At 41.2% G+C, this 18,217-nt stretch overlaps 1 protein-coding gene across 2 annotated transcripts in view; it reads right to left on the minus strand.

Annotated features, from left to right (window-relative positions):
* cers5 (ceramide synthase 5) overlaps window positions 1–18,217 on the minus strand; it is a 114,355-nt gene that overhangs the window by 23,768 nt on the left and 72,370 nt on the right. For both annotated transcript variants that reach the window (XM_078534634.1, XM_078534635.1), the window contains 3 exons: window positions 18,037–18,129; window positions 9,823–9,951; window positions 5,172–5,278 (listed from right to left, as the gene is read on the minus strand). In XM_078534634.1, coding sequence (XP_078390760.1) covers window positions 5,172–5,278; window positions 9,823–9,951; window positions 18,037–18,129 — 329 coding nt within the window. The remainder of the gene's footprint in view (window positions 1–5,171; window positions 5,279–9,822; window positions 9,952–18,036; window positions 18,130–18,217) is intronic.

An 18,217-nucleotide genomic window follows, 5' to 3' on the forward strand; every position in this document is an offset into this window, starting at 1 on the left:
ACATTTCGGCAATGCTGTACTCAAAGCTTCAACTACTTAAAACACTGCTGCTCTATGCAGCAGGTACAGGCTGAGATTCCAACAACAATCCTGTACAGCATCAATAAAGGTCATTTTTAAAGAAAGACTGGGAAATCCCAAGAGGAAGCTGCCTTGAAGCAGATCAACAGCAACTTTCTGCCAGTGAAAACGTCTCTAGTAATTTGCCTCAAATACACACATGGAGTTTATTACAGAATATTACAAAAATAGATTTTGCCGGATTTATTTTTCACTCATATTATATACGACACAAATATTTAAGAAAGGTTGCAATTAGAATGCATCAATGCTGGAACAGAGGCCCAGATATCAAAAACAACAGCCCCACTAACTGCACCTTAGACTCTGAAACGAAAGCGTCCGACTTTAAAAAGGAGAAACTAGTCCTAGTCCCACAGAATAATCGTTACTTTGCATGTATCAGAACACCCAACAGCATTTCAGGAAAAATAAAACAATAAAAAATATATCAAGCTACCCTGGATTCAGTGGGTTTTTTTTTTAAACTACATTGTTAATGCTTAATCACATGATCTCTCGATATTATTCAGCACTGGAAACCTAGCCCATTAGCTCTTTACAAAGGCCATGTATAATTGAAGGATGCACAAAAGGCCAGAGTTGGAGGGGGGGGCAGAGGTCTTGAAGGCAGGGGTTACAGAGATTGGGAGAGACAAGGCCACGGAGGGGTTTGAATTCATGGATTTGAGGTGTTGATGGGTCGGGATCCAATTAGGTCAGCAAGTACAGTGGTGATGAGTGAAGGGGACGGCAGAAGTTAGAATATGGGCAGCAGAGTTTTGGATGATCTCAAGTTTACGGAGGTGGAAGATGGGAGGGCATTCAGGACGCAGTGGATTAGTTGAGTCTGGCAGTAAAATAAAGGTATAGATGAGGGTTTCAGCAGTCGATGGGCTGAGGCAGAGGTGGAGACAGGCAATGGTGTTGGTGGGTGGTCTTAGAGAAGATAAAGGGTTGAAAGCTCAGCTTAGGTTTAAATAGTACATTGAGGTTGTGAACAGTATGGTTCAGCCTCAGTGGTCCACAAAGACAGAAAATATCTATACATTCCCAAAACTCCACTATTCAAACCCGCCAGTTGCTCTCCACAGTTAGTCAGTCTGTCTATTTTTTTTCCCCCAATCTGGATCACTGTGCATACATTTTGACTGTAGAGCTAACCTGTGTGACTTTGTGAGACCATATCTCCAGTGATCTCCATGTGCCAATTGGTTCAAGAGGCTCTGTGATTGAAGGACCCCAATGAAGCAGCAACTCTTAATGGGTTGATACACAAAACAGGAGTGCTACATTATACCTGACCAACAGAAAATGGCTTGGTGAAGAATGGAGGGCCGAAGACAGGAAATGAATTATCTCATTTGAGAATTCTGCCCACGAGACAAAACAAAGGAGTGTGAGGAGTCTACCAGGAGCACTGCCCAAAGTATCTGGTCGAAGATGGCAGTCTCCCACATCAACAGGCTTCAGGCCCCAGGAGGATTGCCAAGGTAAGGGCTACCTGGAATTTTTGCCTACTCAAAGCATAAGGCCATACTATGCATGCTATACAAGTTACTTGCAATTTGGTGCCGCTTCACTAAGCTAGTGTGCAAAGCGTGTACAAATCTTCCAGTTCATTCACATCCATGTCCATTGTCTTGCAATTCAGACTTAGTGCTGAAATATACTTCTGTTGTCACATAATTCTTTTGAGTTCCATCCACAAAGCCTGTGGTCAACAGAAGCTACCGGCTTGCTGCTTTGTTCAGGAAATCACACAAAAAGTGTTAAGCAGAGCACTCACTTGGGTGACACTGTCTCCACATGTATATTTTACATCTGCTTACAGGAAAAGGCTGTACATCACAGACAGTAGCAAAAGGGAGGCTGGAGGCATCTCCGCTACCTACTATTAAAAGGATGAATGCGGCACCCTCAAAATGCTGGGGCCAGAGATTGAAAACACGTACATTTAGCCTATTTAAAAAAAAACTTATGAAATACTCAGCACTGAAGCAAATTAATTGAGACATTTCATACGAACTAGGAGTAGGCCACTCAGCCCTTCGAGCCTGCTCTGCCGTTCAATAAGATCACGGTTAATCCGATTGTAGCCTCAACGCCATATTCCCGCCTACCCCGATAACCTTTCACCCCCTTATCAAGAATCTATCTAGCTCTGCCTTAAAAATAATCAAAGACTCTACTTATACTGCCTTTTGAGGAAAAAAGTTCCATAGACTCACAACCTTCAGGGAAAACATTTCTCCTCATCTCCGTCTTGAATGGGTGACCCTTTATTTTTAAACTGTGGCCTGGTGTTGATTTAAAAAAAAAACTTCTCAAATGTTTTAAGTTGTGTGAAGCAGCTCACATTATGCTTTACACTGTAATAAGACATCAAATCTGGCTGCCATCTCAATACTCTAACAGACAACTGAAGCATTTAGAGAGTTGTCTCAAGCTTCAAATTGAAATGGTATATTTTTCAAGGAAGGCTCAATGTTTCATGGCAGTGCCTTGGTAAGTAAAAATAAACAATGTCAATCTACAAAATGGTTGTCCTAGCTATCACTATGCTCCTCTCATACTTGCACAATGCTATGGCACTCATCCCAATCCAGAATTATAACGTAAGATATGGGAGATGGTGGCCATTCGGCCCCTCAAGCCTGCTCCCTCATTCATGGCTGATCTCCTACCTCGAGTTCACTTTCCCCGCCCTATCCCTCGATTCCCTTAGTGCCCAAAACTCTATCAATCTCAGTCTTGGATATACTCAATGACGGAGCATCCACAGCCCTCTGGGGTAGTAAGATTCCAAAAATTCACAAACCCTTCGAGTGAAGAAATTTGTCCTCATCTCAGTGCTAAACAGCCATCACTTTATCTCAAGATTGTGTTCTAGACTCTCCAGCCCAGGAGCAGGGGAGAGAGAAAAAAAAAAGACAGCCTCTAAGCATCGACCCTGTCCAACCCCCTCAAAAATTTATACATCTCAATGAGATCATCTCTCATTCTAAACTCCAGAGAATATCAGCCCATTCTACTCAATCCCTCCTCCTAGGACAATCCCCTCATCCCAGGATATAGAATATTTTGACGCCAAGCCCATACATTCCAATTTCAAAGGACTTGCAATCCTTGTCACTATATTCTCCTTTCTGTGCACTGCTCTGACGACGCTCAACACCAGGTGATAAAAACAAAAACCAACCTCTCACGTGTCTAAAATGGACCTTTAGCATGCATTAAAAAAAAAGTTTTAACCAACCAAAGAATAATGAACCCAAGCGTAAAAATTCAGGCTGCTGAGAGCTGTAAGTTAGAAACCTATAGATCCATGTTTAATTGGAGAGTGTGGGCTTGTCGTCAATATATTCCACTTCCTCCTGTATGATGTTGAGTGTTGTGGTTGTGATTGGCAGGAAGTCTGGATGAAAAAGATGAGTTCTGAAACGGCGTATATACTGGGTAGTTTTTCATTTTCACCTGGTGGGTGTTGGGCACTTTGCAGATTGGAGGATATCAAGGCGAGTTGCACAACAAATACCTCCCCACCAAACGCTCCTTCCATTGAACTGATCTGTCCTCTTCCCTCAGGACTCCTGTCAATCATAGTACCCTGGAGTGAATGGGGCTGCTGCTATGGGGGCTTGCTTTCTTGCGGGAGGGAAGTGGAGAGAGTCTGCTGCAGAATAGCTGGAGGAATGAGGAAGATTCTCTTCAAAACAGAAAAAATGTTCCTGTCTCATTGCTCCCTTCATTTTATGGAGAATTGGAGCTCACTGGAGTTCTAGAGGGGGATCATTTCCACGTTGAAAAGGAGGCCTTAGTAGCATTTCCCCAGCAGATGTATCTCTATATTGTCATATACTAGGTACTTGGACAGAACAGCAAAGCTTCGTCCCATATGCTCTAACATCTTTACTGGAATAATTCACAAGATGGGCACATGGTTTAAAACGATGCCCTTTACATACAAAAAAAAAGACGGGCTGGTCAGATGGGCTGATCGGTGGCAAATGGAATTTAATCCGGATAAGTGTGAGGTGATGCACTTGGGCAGGACAAACAAGGCATGGGAATACACAATGAATGGTAGGACCCTGGGAAGCACCGAGGATCACAGGGACCTTGGTGTACATATCCACCAGCCCCTTAAGGTAGCAGGACAGCTAGGTAAGGTGGTTAAAAAGGCATACGGGATACTTGCCTTTATTAGCTGAGGCATAGAATATAAGAGCAGGGAAGTTATGCTGGAACTGTATAAAACACTGGTTAGGCCACAGCTATAGTATTGCGTGCAGTTCTGGAATCCGCATTATAGGAAAGATGTGATTGCACTAAGAGTGCAGAGGAGATTTACCAGGATGTTGCCTGGGCTGGAGAGTTTTAGTTATGAGGAGAGATTGGATAGACTGGGGTTATTTTCCCTGGAGCAGAGGAGATTGAGGGGGGACATGATTGAGGTGTATAAATTTATGGAGGGGCATAGATAGGGTAGACAGGAAGGAACTTTTTCCCTTTGTTGGAGGGATCAATAACCAGGGGGCATAGATTTAAGATAAGGGGCAGGAGGTTTAGAGGGGATGTGAGGAAGAATTTTTTCACCCAGAGGGTGGTGGGAATCTGGAACACTCTGCCTGAAAAAGGGTGGTAGATGCAGAAACCCTCATAACAACATTTAAGAAGTATTTGGATGTGCACTTGCGATGCCGTGGCATACAAGGCTATGGGCCTAGTGCTGGAAAATGGGATTAAAATAGTTAGGTACTTGTTTGACTGGTGCAGACTTGATGGGCCGAAGGGCCTTTTTCTGTGCTGTAGACCTCTATGACTCTAAAATCAGCAATATAGTGTTTTTTTTTTAAATCTAGGTAAATAAATATAGAATTCACACTAAGCCAGTAGCTTTTCAAACTTTTCTGTCAAACTACCCAAAGGGAAACACTGGAAATGCAAGAAATTACCACTATTCAGCGCTAGAAACACAGTACCATGCTTGCAAGTCAAATGTAGAAAAGCAGAAGATCGTACAGAACTGTTTCCCCACCCCACCTCACCCATAGTGTCCCATTTTGAAATCCAATGCATTAAGCCACCATATGGTGGCTTTTACTCACCAGAAAGGGTAAATGCCAAGTCTACTACTGACGAAGACAAAACCAAATATCACAAATAATGAGTCGCAAAGTCTTTGATACTTGGCATAATTGGCTAATTTAGCAGCCTGCAAGGAGAAACAGCAAAAGAGCTCATTAGTGAACTGTAACAGAGGACATGGGAAGAGAGATGAAATCAAGGCCATCTTAGAAAACAATCACAAAATGAAAAATCAATCCAGCTTCTCCAACCATTGAATAACATCACACTCAGTACACTAGAAATTAATTTAGAACCCTAGATATTAAGAAACTGTGCATTAACCCTCAGAATTCAGTATGTTAGTATGCAGGTACAGCAAGCAATTAGGAAAGCTAATAGAATGTTATCATTTATTGCAAATTGAATACAAAAGTAGGGAGGTTATGCTTCAGTTATACAGGGCACTGGGGAGGCCACATTGAGTAGTGTATAGTATTGGTCTCCTTTTTTAAGGAAGGACATAAATGCATTAGAAGCAGTTCAGAGAAGGTTTACTAGACTAATACAGGAATGGATCAGTTGTCTTATGAGGAAAGATTGGACAGGCTAGGCTTGTATCCCTTGGAGTTTAGAAGAGTAAGAGGCGACTTGATTGGAACATAAGATCCTGAGGGGTCTTGATGGGGTGGATGTGGAGAGGATGTTTCCTCTAGTGGGAGAATATAGAACTAGGGGATCACTGTTTAAAATAAAGGGATCGCCCATTAAAGACAGAGATGAGGAGCAATTTTTTTCTCTGAGGGTCGTGAGTCTTTGGAATCTCTTCCTCAAAAGGCGATGAAAGCAGAGTCTTTGAATATTTTTAAGCCAGAGGTGTATAGATTCTTGATAAGCAAGCGGGTGAAAGGTTATCAGCGGAGGTGGGAATGTGGAGTTGAGGTTACAATCAGATCAGCCATGATCTTATTGAATGGCGGGGCAGGCTTGAGGGGCTGAATGGCCTACTCCTGCTCCTAATTCATATGCTTGTATGCCCTATTTCAAAACAGGTTTGACTTAGCTGAAAAGTAACACAACATGGTTTGAAGGGTGGGGGAGAAAGGGAGATAAGTAAAACGTTTTAATACCATTGTGACCATCTTTCAAAAGACAAGTTTGATGAATGATGCCAAAAATTCAAACCTCTTCAAAACCTTGTTGGGAGCTTCCCACAAATAGTGACTTTCAGGATTCAGGAGACATGAAACCTGGGGAGCAGGAGCACCCCTACAGCAATGCAAGAGGCTGCAAGGCAGCAGCTTTGCAGAGGGGAAACTATTTCTTCTCTGTCTGATCTCTGTTTCAAGCAACTGTCCAAACACTCAAAGCCCAACAGCCACAGTTAAGGCAAATCACTACATAATTCCAACACAGAGCAATTTCCAAAAAAAAAAACACTAAATTGTATATCTGCAGGTGTTGCAACAAATAGAAAAGTGCTAACTACAAATACCTTGGAACAATTAAAAAGGTTTGTACAGAATTAACCCCAATTATAAACAGTTGCTTGATAAGTGAAAATACTTCCTTCAGCTCAATACTGACAAGATCAAAGCAATGCTGTTTAACTCCCACCAGAAACTCAGTTTAGGCACCAATTCCATTTCCTTCACTGGCTACTCATTCTGAACCTGCAAGAGAGAGACCTGGTGCCCCGTTCAACTTGGGAGTTGAACGCTGAACCCCGCAACCAAATCTATCACCAAAACTGCTGTCTTCCATCTCAAACAACTCACCTCATTCCCAATGAAATGCTTTATCTGAAACATGCTCTGGCAGCCTCCATCTAACAGATTTCAACTCAAACCTTGAGTCCTAGAAAATAGATCACATCCTAACCCACACGCTCAACAAACTGCATGGTTTCAAGGCCTCAGCTTCAAAATCTTCAACTTTGAGTCCCTTAATGGTCTTGTTGCTCCCTAGCTCTGCAATCTTCAACCAACTCGATACTTCCTGCTCCCCACCCCCTCTGCAGTGATCCCACCAATTTTCAGCCACTTGTTACCCCCCCAACCCGGAGTCTTCAACCCTACACTTAATTCACTTTCAAGTTTCCTCTGTTCCCTGCTACCTCTTTGCTCATCTCCAAAAACCTCCTCAAAACTTCCCTCTGATTGACCCTTCAGTCATCTCCTCTACTTCTTGCTCAGTGTCCATCACTCACCTTGCAAAGCATCCAAAATCATTTTATAACATGAAAAGGCACTATGTCCATGCAGGTACTTATTGCTGTTGCTGAAGTTGTTGTTTTTCTACTTTGGATTCAACTCAAGCACCAGCTCAGTGCATTGTTCACATCTGCACAAACTCTGGCAAAGAGCTGTGACAGAGCAGGATTACCCTTAAGCAACACCATTTCTTTTGACGAGTCAGCCAATAATGACAATTTCTGGAAGAATTCCAGCCCTCGCTGATGTGTGTTATTGAACCCCTTGAGCTCATTTACATTTCTGCCCCCCTACAGTTTGCTGAATTTTGCAGGGCTGAAGGAGGAAACGGCCAGCCACCCAGCACCCAATACACAACGTCAAACGGGGTGCTCAGGTGCAGAATAAGGTTCCCTTGACTCTGCCTTGAAGTATCTTAATTCCAACCTGTAAGAGCATTTCCTAGGGCACGTGTGAAACTTTCAATCGCCAGATCAGCAATCCTGTGGGATACTGTCAATTTTCATACATTTACGGGCAGTTAGGTGGGCTGGTAAAATGAAAAAGCTAAATAGAGGCCATCTATACTCATCCTATTTAGAGCCCACACTAGGGCACAGATTTAAAAAAAAAGAATTTCAACCTCTCATTAAATTCAACCGCAGAGCAGAGCTGAAAGAACCTTTAGAGCTCGAGCAGAAGGAGCCTTATTCTGCACCTGACCTGTTATGAGAATGCTTCAAGTTGTGCATTGGGTGCTTGGTGACTGCTTCTTTCTCCAGCGCTGTGCGACCCACACATGGTCTATCAGAAGGAGTTATTAGGAGCTTAGTGTACTCCACCTCAAAATAGGCTCTGCCAATTGGCATTTGCAATCCCACACACTGATTTCTAAGCCTCAGACATGTCACCATAAAAAAAGCGCAGAGCTACTCCTGCCACAGTGTCAAGAAGATATAATAATGTTATTGGAAATTATTTTAAAATAGAGTTCTAGTGGGGTCTGCGTCTGTCTTTTTTAATTGGTTTAAAGCCAGCTAGTCTGGGTGCTTTGATGTATAGTAGTTTTCAGATGTTAATTAAATAAACGTAAGGAGGGTAGAAGGTAAAGTGTAAATCTGCATTTGTTAAAAGAAAACATTCAAGACTGTGGGTGAAATCTTACACCTAGCTAGAAGACGCCAAGCAATGTGTTTATTTTTTTCAGCTAATAAAATTGGTGGGATGAAAGGACGTTATTGTTAGAAGAGATAAAGTTAAAAGCTCAGTGATACAATGGAAAATCTACATTCAAAGGGAAAGATATGTATAAAGGGGAAAGGAGATTGTGTGCAAGGTCGAGGCATTAAGATAACAAGTGTGAGAAGCCTCGTGCCTGTAAGCCTCAAGTCTGTCTGCAAGAGCCCAGAGCTGAAAGAAACTCACCTTGAATGCGACTGTCCTGTCCAGGGGGGGTGCTCTGCCTGTTAAATCTATGAGTTTTACTGTTGCCTTACCAGGAGTGTAATTGAGAGTCAGGTAAATTAGGGGATTTTTGTAGCTATTATAGTAGTAATTTTGTATACATATGTATGTATTTACAATCTTTGTATTAATAAATGTTTAATTTAGTTTTATAAAAAAACCTCTCGAGAAATTCAATGGTATTATTACTACTGAATTCAAAGCCTGCATCTCAAAACATACAAATTGCAAAAATGGTATATGACAGTTGTTTCAAGTTTCCCTCTGGGATTTGAGCAACTCAGCCCTTACCATCGGCTGTGTCGGAATACACAGCAAGCTTGGACAAGTGGTGATTCACTGGGGTTGAAATCTTAGGGGACAAAGGTCATACATTATTTAAACTAGCAAAGTTGAATCGATTCTGGCACACACAGTAAACAAACCTCAGAATCAAACATTAGGTAGGTGAAAACTTCAAATAAGATCTTGCCATGCAAGATAATAATAGTCCAAGCTCCCAATTTTTGTTCCAAATTTGAGATGCTCATTTTATGAACATTTAATGCATAACAATAATCTCCCACCTACATGCAACATGTTATTAATATTAAAAAAGGTAACAGCCGAGGGGCTTCAAGGGCGGGTAAAGCCTGATGTCGCTATTCTCATGCAATCTCAGGCCTATAAAAATACTTCAGGAGCAAAGATCAAGTAGTTTACAACCATTATCTGAAGCAGGAAATGAGATTTCACTCCTAGAATCACACTCTGATGGGCTTTTCTTCCTTTAATAATTTACAAATTTACACTTGCTGTCAGGGTTTCCTTTGCAATTAGTTTTGTGTTGTGCTGGAGACAATTGTCACAACAAATGTCAGTGCTTTCCACACTCCTGATTAAAACTGTTCACACATTACTACCGTAAATTTATCAACGGCCAAATCTTGTTAATGCAAGGTGGTTTTATGGCCAGCATAATTTATATGGAGAATCATGAATACCCAGAAGTGATAACAGACAATGTCTATTCCACTATGCAATAGAATAATCTCACCTCTAAAAAGAAATCAGATGCGTCATGAAGGCACATGACGAGTGTTCCAACTCGTACCATATTGTTGGCGTAAGAAAATGTAATCAATCCAACCGTTGAGAGGTGATGGAGAAACATGATAAGAAAGTCCTGCAAGGTAAAAAGGTGGGCATCAAATCAATGAGCAACTGAACACTTTGTACAGATAATGTACCATTTAAATAGGACTGATCTAGAGTAGCTGCTGAATTCTCTTCTTCCTGCTGTATCTTTACTCCGGGCGTCAACATACCACATCATGAAGTCACTGGGGTTGGTGGGAGGAGGAATTTGCGGCCATGATTCTCTATGTGCAGCGTTTCAAATTTCAGCCATTTCACAGAGGCACCAAGCAGAAGCAACTCAGCATAAAGAGTAACCCAGGATTCTTACTGCACATACCTTCGAGTGGCTGGTTACTGACAGAAGTCTGGAACCAGCTGACTAACTGGTTCTATTTGGCAGGGGGCCGTAGCACACAACAAATGAGGGACTCCAACCAGATTCATCCCACAGTAGTGGCTGTCCCATGATTTATTCCAGGGCAAACCACATGGACTACATAGGGTGCAAAGGCAACTTGATTTACTCAAACAATAGAACTCATAGTGGCATGCACATGCAAGCATACACACAATAAAAGCTGGTTACATTTACAATGTTCAAGATTAGAAATACTGAACTAAGCAGCTGCAATTTTATTACCCCTAGTCTAAAATCTCATTGCTATCAACTTAAAAAGCCCACATCAAATATCAATCAAAACATTTTACCAAAACTCCTGGCTTCCTACCTTGAACTAAAACAACCCATCAAAATTACTATGGAAAGAACTTCAACAAAAAGCATAAAAACCACCAATCCTGGAATTCAAACAACAAAAGAAAACACAGGAAAATGTGGAAACACAGCAGGTAGGCTCAGTGGGCCAAATGACATCCTTCAGTTCTGATGGATCTAAACAGCCAGTCGACATAGATTGGGGAACTAGGAATGACCAACCATTCTCTCCACAGACATTGACCTGCACAGCGCTACCAGCCTTTTTTGTATATAAGTCCGCACAATTTTGAACAAGTACAACATTTAAGAAGTATTTAGATGAGCACTCGAAATGCCATAGCATACAGGGCTACAGACCAAGTGCTGGAAAATGGGATTAGAATAGATAGGTGCTTGATGGCCAGCATGGACATGATGGGCCGAAGGGCCTGTTTCTGTGCTGTATAAAACTCTATGACTCTACACATATAATCATTAGGTGCAGTTTCCCTCAACTACCCCTAGCTGTCTCAGCCTTGACACGATGGGCCAAACAGCCTCCTTCTGTACTGTAACAAATCGGTGATTCTGTGAAAAGAATCTACAGTCCCGCTTGTGTTCGTTTTCAGCTTTCAAGCAATTCTTTGAAACTCATAACAAAAAACATTCACTGATCCAATTTGCTTTTAATTTTGCCTTTGTTTTAAAACAAAATGTGATTCTGAAAAAATATTATCTATTTTCAGATTCAGATGAGCAATAATGTCACATGTACAGTTAGAATCAGAAGACTGTATGATGTTTAGTCAATCTTTTGGTGAAAAACAACTAAGACATTGATTAAAAATTCTTACACTTTCTCCAAAGCAAAATATGAACTTTAGTCGAGGAACTAGTGCCATCTAGTAACAGGAACACCAAGATGCAGAGAACTTGAGGGCTGGGAAATAGCAAGAACAATTCTCTTGGCTTTTATACAAAAGGACTGGGAGGTTACTTTCACAGGTCTGTATTTTTTCTCATCACAGGTTCAATTTACACAGAGACTCTGAATTTGTATCATAGTTTACTAGTTCAGGAAATGTTTGCCCAAAATTCCTCCACCAATGAGGTGTCAGCTGTGGCTCAGTTCATAGCACCCTCGCCTTTGAATCAGAGGGTTGTGGGTTCATGTCCCACTCCCGGAAACCAAGAACTGTGATTGTACTCGGAAAGAGTTGCAATCTGTGACTGTTGATAACTCGAAAGAGTATCTAATTTAGCAGAGGGTGTTAATCCATTTAAAATAAAGTAGAGCAGTTTAGAAGCACTGTCTGAGCCTGAAAATTACATGGCAACCCTATATGGCCTAATGCGCCTGCTAAAATAGCAGACAGGTGAATTTCATACAACTGTGCTTTTCAAGTAATTTTAACCCAGATTTCCTGACCAATTCTCCTCCCCTTCCCAACTCACCCCCCTCCACCTCCAAATAAATACGGGGCCATTATTCTCACGATAATAGCCCATGGTGTCATTTCACAGCCAAAGTTTCTTTGCAGTCTAGGGCCCTAGCTCTTGCTCCCCGTTCTTATCAAATAAATGATCGAGAAACAAACCATGGACTTCTGGTTTGTTTCAGTTCCATAATCTAATGTCGTTTGAAGTCAAAAGAGGGCAAATCAATATTTGCAATACAAAGTTAGAAACCAATACAATTCAAGTCATTTCAATTCATACAAGAGTCCTTTTTGATTTCCATTTATCCCTGCCTCTCCTAATTCTGGCTCTTCTTCTCATGCTCCACATGGTTGAATTGGCTACATTTTTATATTGTGATCCCCGTTTAGTGCCCAATGCAGATCAAATCAACAACATGCATCATGACCACAATAGACGTATTGATAGACGTTGGTATGGACAGCCCCCTTCAAGGTCTGCAGTTTTTTAAAAAAAGCTATAATAATAACAATTCAAAATCAGAGAATGAGTGGTGGATGAAGGGGAGAGCTAACCTACAAATGGCCTTCCCCTAGGCCTTTGCAATGCTGCCTGGGAGATGTTCCAGAGAGCAAGTGCTGAACCTCTATTTGACACCTCCCACTGATGGCAATGCTATGAACTAAAATTATTGCATGGGCAGTTACAGGCACAAATACACAACCTCCCACCCAATAACATGCAGACTTATCCAGTCCAGATTTTTTAAAATGCCTCTCCGTGGTATGTGACTTCAGAAAATTTAGATGACGTAAAAGGAGTGTGAACACGCTGCAGTTGAAGTTCAAACAGCCAAAATGACATTGCCAATCCTATAATACTTGGTTTCAGCTTCTGGACAGTTAACACATAAGAAATCTAAACCTTCCACAGCTGGTAAGGCCCTTGTATCATGATTGAAAGAGCAAGGTAATTAAGCACAAAAGGCTAAATAGAAGTAAAATGAATGGACAGAATGCTGGACAAAGCTCCAAACACACTGTAGAAATACTGACTCCTACAATCAGCCGTCAAACACAGCAAAGCCAATGCCGGCAGCCATGGCTACGAGCAGTGAATGGACAGAGATGGAAAAATGCTGGTAATAAAGAAAACAAAGGAAGCCAAGAGGAAGCAGTTCAATCAACTGCAGATGAAAGAATCAGTCAGCATAAAACGGCAGCAGCGTGCACAAATGGCGATGTACAATAGGTACGAGACAGAAATAGCAGGAATCTGAATGCAACCAGCCACACTGCATCTGTGACAAAAGGGGATTTTGTCTCCACTTTTAAGTGCAGTTTATAGACAGAAGGTGGAGATGGTAAGAGTTTGTTTTAGAAACTGCTGACAATCTAGAACATGGACACTTTTGGCCCCCCAATATGTCCCATTGACCTGTACTATTAGTGAGGATATTTTTAAGATTGCACAAGATTTAGTCTGTCTCAGAAGCTCCTTTGAAAAAAAGAGGGTGAGACACCCTCCCTTTAGAATGACCTACCTTCTGCTTCTCTGGACTTCCCTACATTAAAACATTTTTTGTTATCTACTACTTTTTTTTTTAAAAATGTCATTTTTGATTTTGTTTCCCAGTCAGGAGGGTGCTAACCTGGTTTCTCTTTATCGTTCCTCCATCTTGGCTTTAGAGCAAGACGTGAGTAAAGACAGTTTGGGTGAGTGGAAGAAGAGAATTAGCTCTTCTTCCTTGTTGGGTAAGACTGAGCATCCACCCAACACCTCTTCACAGCAACAGTGGTAACTTTGGGAACTTGTGCAGATGTGTAAGTCAATGACACAGGGCAGTGGGGAACCAAACAGCTGTATTACCATATGCCAGATGTCCCCATTTTGAGGATAACCCAGATCTCAGCAACTCACACTGGTTAATACAATATACTTTTAAAACCAGACTTCACAAGCGATCACTAGAAGAACTTCATCTCGACTAACGCTTCATCCCATATAAAGTAGAGGACATTGGGCCACACCTGCAACTTTAAACACAACATATCGCCTGTGGACAGGAACAAAGTAAGAACATTCAGGAATTGGAGGTGGGGAACAAAAAAAGAAAAGAGTTGAAGGGGAGACTGGGATTAAAAAGAAAAAAGGAAGCAATCCTTGTGTCATCTGGAAGGGAGTCCAGACTGTGTGGAATAGCTTTCATTACCAGAGCCCCAGCAGGTCACCAGCAAACTTGGAGAGCCCTGGGAAATTCAAGGAGGGAGAATTTTGAAAAAATAACAAAAATAAAAATGTTAAAAACTGATCAGTCTTCAGATGCACGTCGCTTCATAATTGAGATCAATGAACTTTTGTTTTTACACATTAAATTCATCTGTAGTAGCACATAAAACCCACACTGCACCAAAAGTAACTGATTACAACACTTGAATTGAGTCATTTTAGACCAGAGCAAAGTTTGGATTGCTGAACTTATCAGCTTTGTTTGACAGGAACTAGCACTAATTGGATGTTAAACAACACTAGGGATACTTTTTAAAAAGGCACAACCAAGTTTAAGCTAAAAATATAGCAGAAGTTACACACGATTATCTCAGAGCCAGGAACATTTAGCTTGCATATGGTCTTCAATTTTGAGTCAAAATAATTAATGAAATATTAAATTCATATGACATACAGCTGACTGGTCACAAGACTCTATTCCAAACCAAAGCTGCTAGTTTGTACTTTAAAGATGAGACAAGCCATTTTAAACCACTTCCATCATTAGTTTAGACATAAACCGACCGACTTGAGAGTGTGATCCATGTTAAATCATCAAGAGGATAAGCAAGAAGAGGACTGGACTCACACACTTTCCCATTCTATAACTAGCTCAGAGATGTGCAAAAGACAGTCATAGGGCAAAGCGCACTCTGAAATTTCCCAGTTCTTTTTGCCTCAACCCCCCCACACCTCACACTTACAGACATTGCAAATTTCAATTTTTAACCCATTTCATCAATGTCATTTGGTCTACAATGGTTTTCTTAAAAACATTCTAATCAAGATTGTAATCGTCGCCCGAATTCTATACACCTTAATCTTCTATAATAATCTCCCCATGTGGAACCCTGCAAAAGCTTTTCCCAAAGTTCACAGACACTACATTCACTGCATTTTCCTTCATGTCTGTTACCTCCTAAAAGAATTCTGCAAGGTTTGTAAAGCATAGATATCCTGGTGAAGATCAACAAATTCAGTATAGGCTAGCGATCAAACCTGAGGCCTTCCTGATATGTATGACTCACCAAGTCACTGGATAAACTCAAGTCATTGGGGAACTTGTTAGGCATTTTTAATGAGGAAAGGGCTTTCAATTTTGATTGAAGGTAAACCTTAAGTTCCACAGAAGCAAATATATTGGGGATTGAAGTTACAATTAGTGCATTGGTAGAGTCACAGCAATACAAGCCAACCTTTTCCTAGGATTTATTTACTGAATATTGCATTCAAAAACAACTTCATTTCCTTAAGTAGCCTTTGTATCTAATTATTAGCGACATAACTCAGAATTCTCCACTGTTGATTTTGACCTAAACTGCATTGCTGCTTGTGGTAGTGTTACATTTTCCAGACTAGACAACTTTTACAGCAGCAGTTTTAAAAAAGGTTATTCTGCTTTGGGCCAGAAAATAAGTGAAAAAATACATTAGCTCTGAACTTCAAACTGTCTGACCAGAGTGCGCACACACTTGCTAAGAGCGCATACCACCTTTGGCTCACATTCAAAATCAGCAAAAATTTTGCAAAGATAGCCCTCAGCAACAATTCTAAGGATTCTAGATATTAGGAAACAATTCTTTCAAATCTAGAGCAAAGTAGGATGTTTTGACACAGTGTAGTTTGCTGTGCCCAGTAGTTTAGATTAGGGATGGAAATATGTATAAACCAGCTAGAAGCATAGCCGGATTGCCAGACTGCGCAGGGCCGATAGTTCAAGAGAATGAAACAGCAGCAAGCATCACTCAGGAGGTGTGGTTGAAAGCACAAGCTGTCAGTCCCCTCCCAAAAATCATCCCTCCCATACAAAGCCTCAGGAAATGGCAGTCTACAGCTCAATACTAAAGATGCACAAACGCAACCAGAAGTGTTCTACTCAGCCTGCTACATTTGGGAACTCACCATCGGGGGAAAACGTGGCGATGAAGCCCAAATCCAATTTAATTGGTTGCAGTGATATAGAAGCCACTTCAATCTGGCTACACTAGAGCAGTGGTTATAGCTACTGAACTAATAATCCAGGCATCTGGAATAATAATCCAGAGAACGTAAATTCAAATCCCACTGTGGCAGTTTGAGAATTTGAATTCATTTAGGTACATTTCACAAAAGTAGTCACAAATCTATCAAACTGAAAGAAGAAGGAAACCTGCCTGATCTTGCCTATGTGTGTGATTCCAGTCCCACAAAGTGACCGACTCTTATTGCCTTCTGAAGTGGTCGATCATCCAAAGAGTTAATAACAAAAAAAAATAGTTTAAAATTCTTTCCGTACCACAACAATCCTAAAGAAATAGTACACAGCTATTGACAATAACTTCTGTTTATATACTGCCTTTAATGAAAAAAAATGTATGGTGCTTCACACGAGCGTTATACGCAAAATTTGACTCCGAGCCAGACAAGGCGATATTAGGACAGATGGTTGGGGGGACCGGCGCACGCGGGTGAGGCGCAAGGGGGGACCGGCACACACGGGCAGGGACCGGCGCACACGAGTGAGGTGTGGGGGGGGTGCAGAGCGCGCACAAGGAGCGCAGAGATTACAGATATAGGGAGGAGTGAAGCCTTGGAGGGATTTCAAAACAAGGATGAGAATTTTAAAACCAAAGCGCTGCCTTACCAGGAACGTGTGTTGATCTGCAAGCACAGGGGTTGATGGGCGAATGGGACTTGGTGTAATTAAGGACACAGAGTTTCGGATGACCTCAAGTTTACAGAGTGTGGAATGTGGGAGACCATTCAGGAGTGCATTGGAATAGTCAAGTCTCAAGGTAACATCAACATGAAGGTTTCAGCAGATGAGCCGAGGCAGGACAGAATGGTTAAGGAAGTGGAAATACAACATCTTGGTGATGGTGCCAATGCCGATGTGTGGCCAGAAGCAACACCCAGGTTGCGAGCAGTCTGGTTCAGCCTCTGACAGTCACCAGAGAGCAGGATGAAGTCAGTAGGTAGAGAATGGACCAAAAACAATGGGTTCAGTCTTCCCAGTGTTTCATCAATGGGGTTATGAACGAGTTATCGATAACTATGCAACACTGAGCTGGGCAAACAAGATTTGTTCTACTCCATGTCAAGATGTTCTGTTGAAACAACCTGACACAAACACAGAAAACTAAAATCAATTCTTTGAAAGAAATATTCAATATAGAAGTTCTAGATAAGGGACATCAGCGTTAAGGAACGAAAAAATAGTTAAACAGTTAAATAGCTAACTATAGCACAGATAAGCGCAAGGTAAAGTTCCCCTAACTTTGTCACATCAAGTGTGCTCCAACTGCACTAGAGAGCTATTTCCAACAATCAGGTTTTCAGAATCATGTAACAGTACAGCACAGAGGGGCCATTTGACTCATCAAGTCTGCTCCAGCACTTTCAAAGAAGGAATCGTGAAGAAAAAATTACAAATCAGCACTCAGTTTATAAGTAGTTTTATGTTGGGGAATCATCGCAAGACACTGTTCACTTCAATCCCACTGTCAATCTGCTTTGCAACCATTCTAAATAGGGTTATTAAAATAATATTTGTGAACAAATATAGCACAATCAGGTCTGTTTAAACATACTTATTAACAGAGCACGAGATTGGCTATTGAACTCTAAACTGCACATTAGCAGAACCAAAGATTTTTTTTAAAAAAATAAACTATAATGGGAGCAGCATTTACAAACTGCTGCAATTACTGGCCACTTTAGAAAATACTACACCAGTGGTTGGAACTCAATAGAATGGCAGCTGCTTACCTTTCTTTTAATATCTGTAAACTGTGAAAACATCAATGACCAGTAGAACGACAATTCCATTATGTAATAATAATACATGTCAAATACCAGTTGCTGCAAGAAAGAAAAATCTAGTTACTTGTCAATGTATATTTACAGTACTACCATATCAGTACTCCATGTATAAATAGTGCAAATATCT

The sequence above is a fragment of the Cetorhinus maximus genome, chromosome X (assembly GCF_964194155.1).
Source record: "Cetorhinus maximus chromosome X, sCetMax3.hap1.1, whole genome shotgun sequence".
Lineage (NCBI taxonomy): Eukaryota > Metazoa > Chordata > Chondrichthyes > Lamniformes > Cetorhinidae > Cetorhinus > Cetorhinus maximus.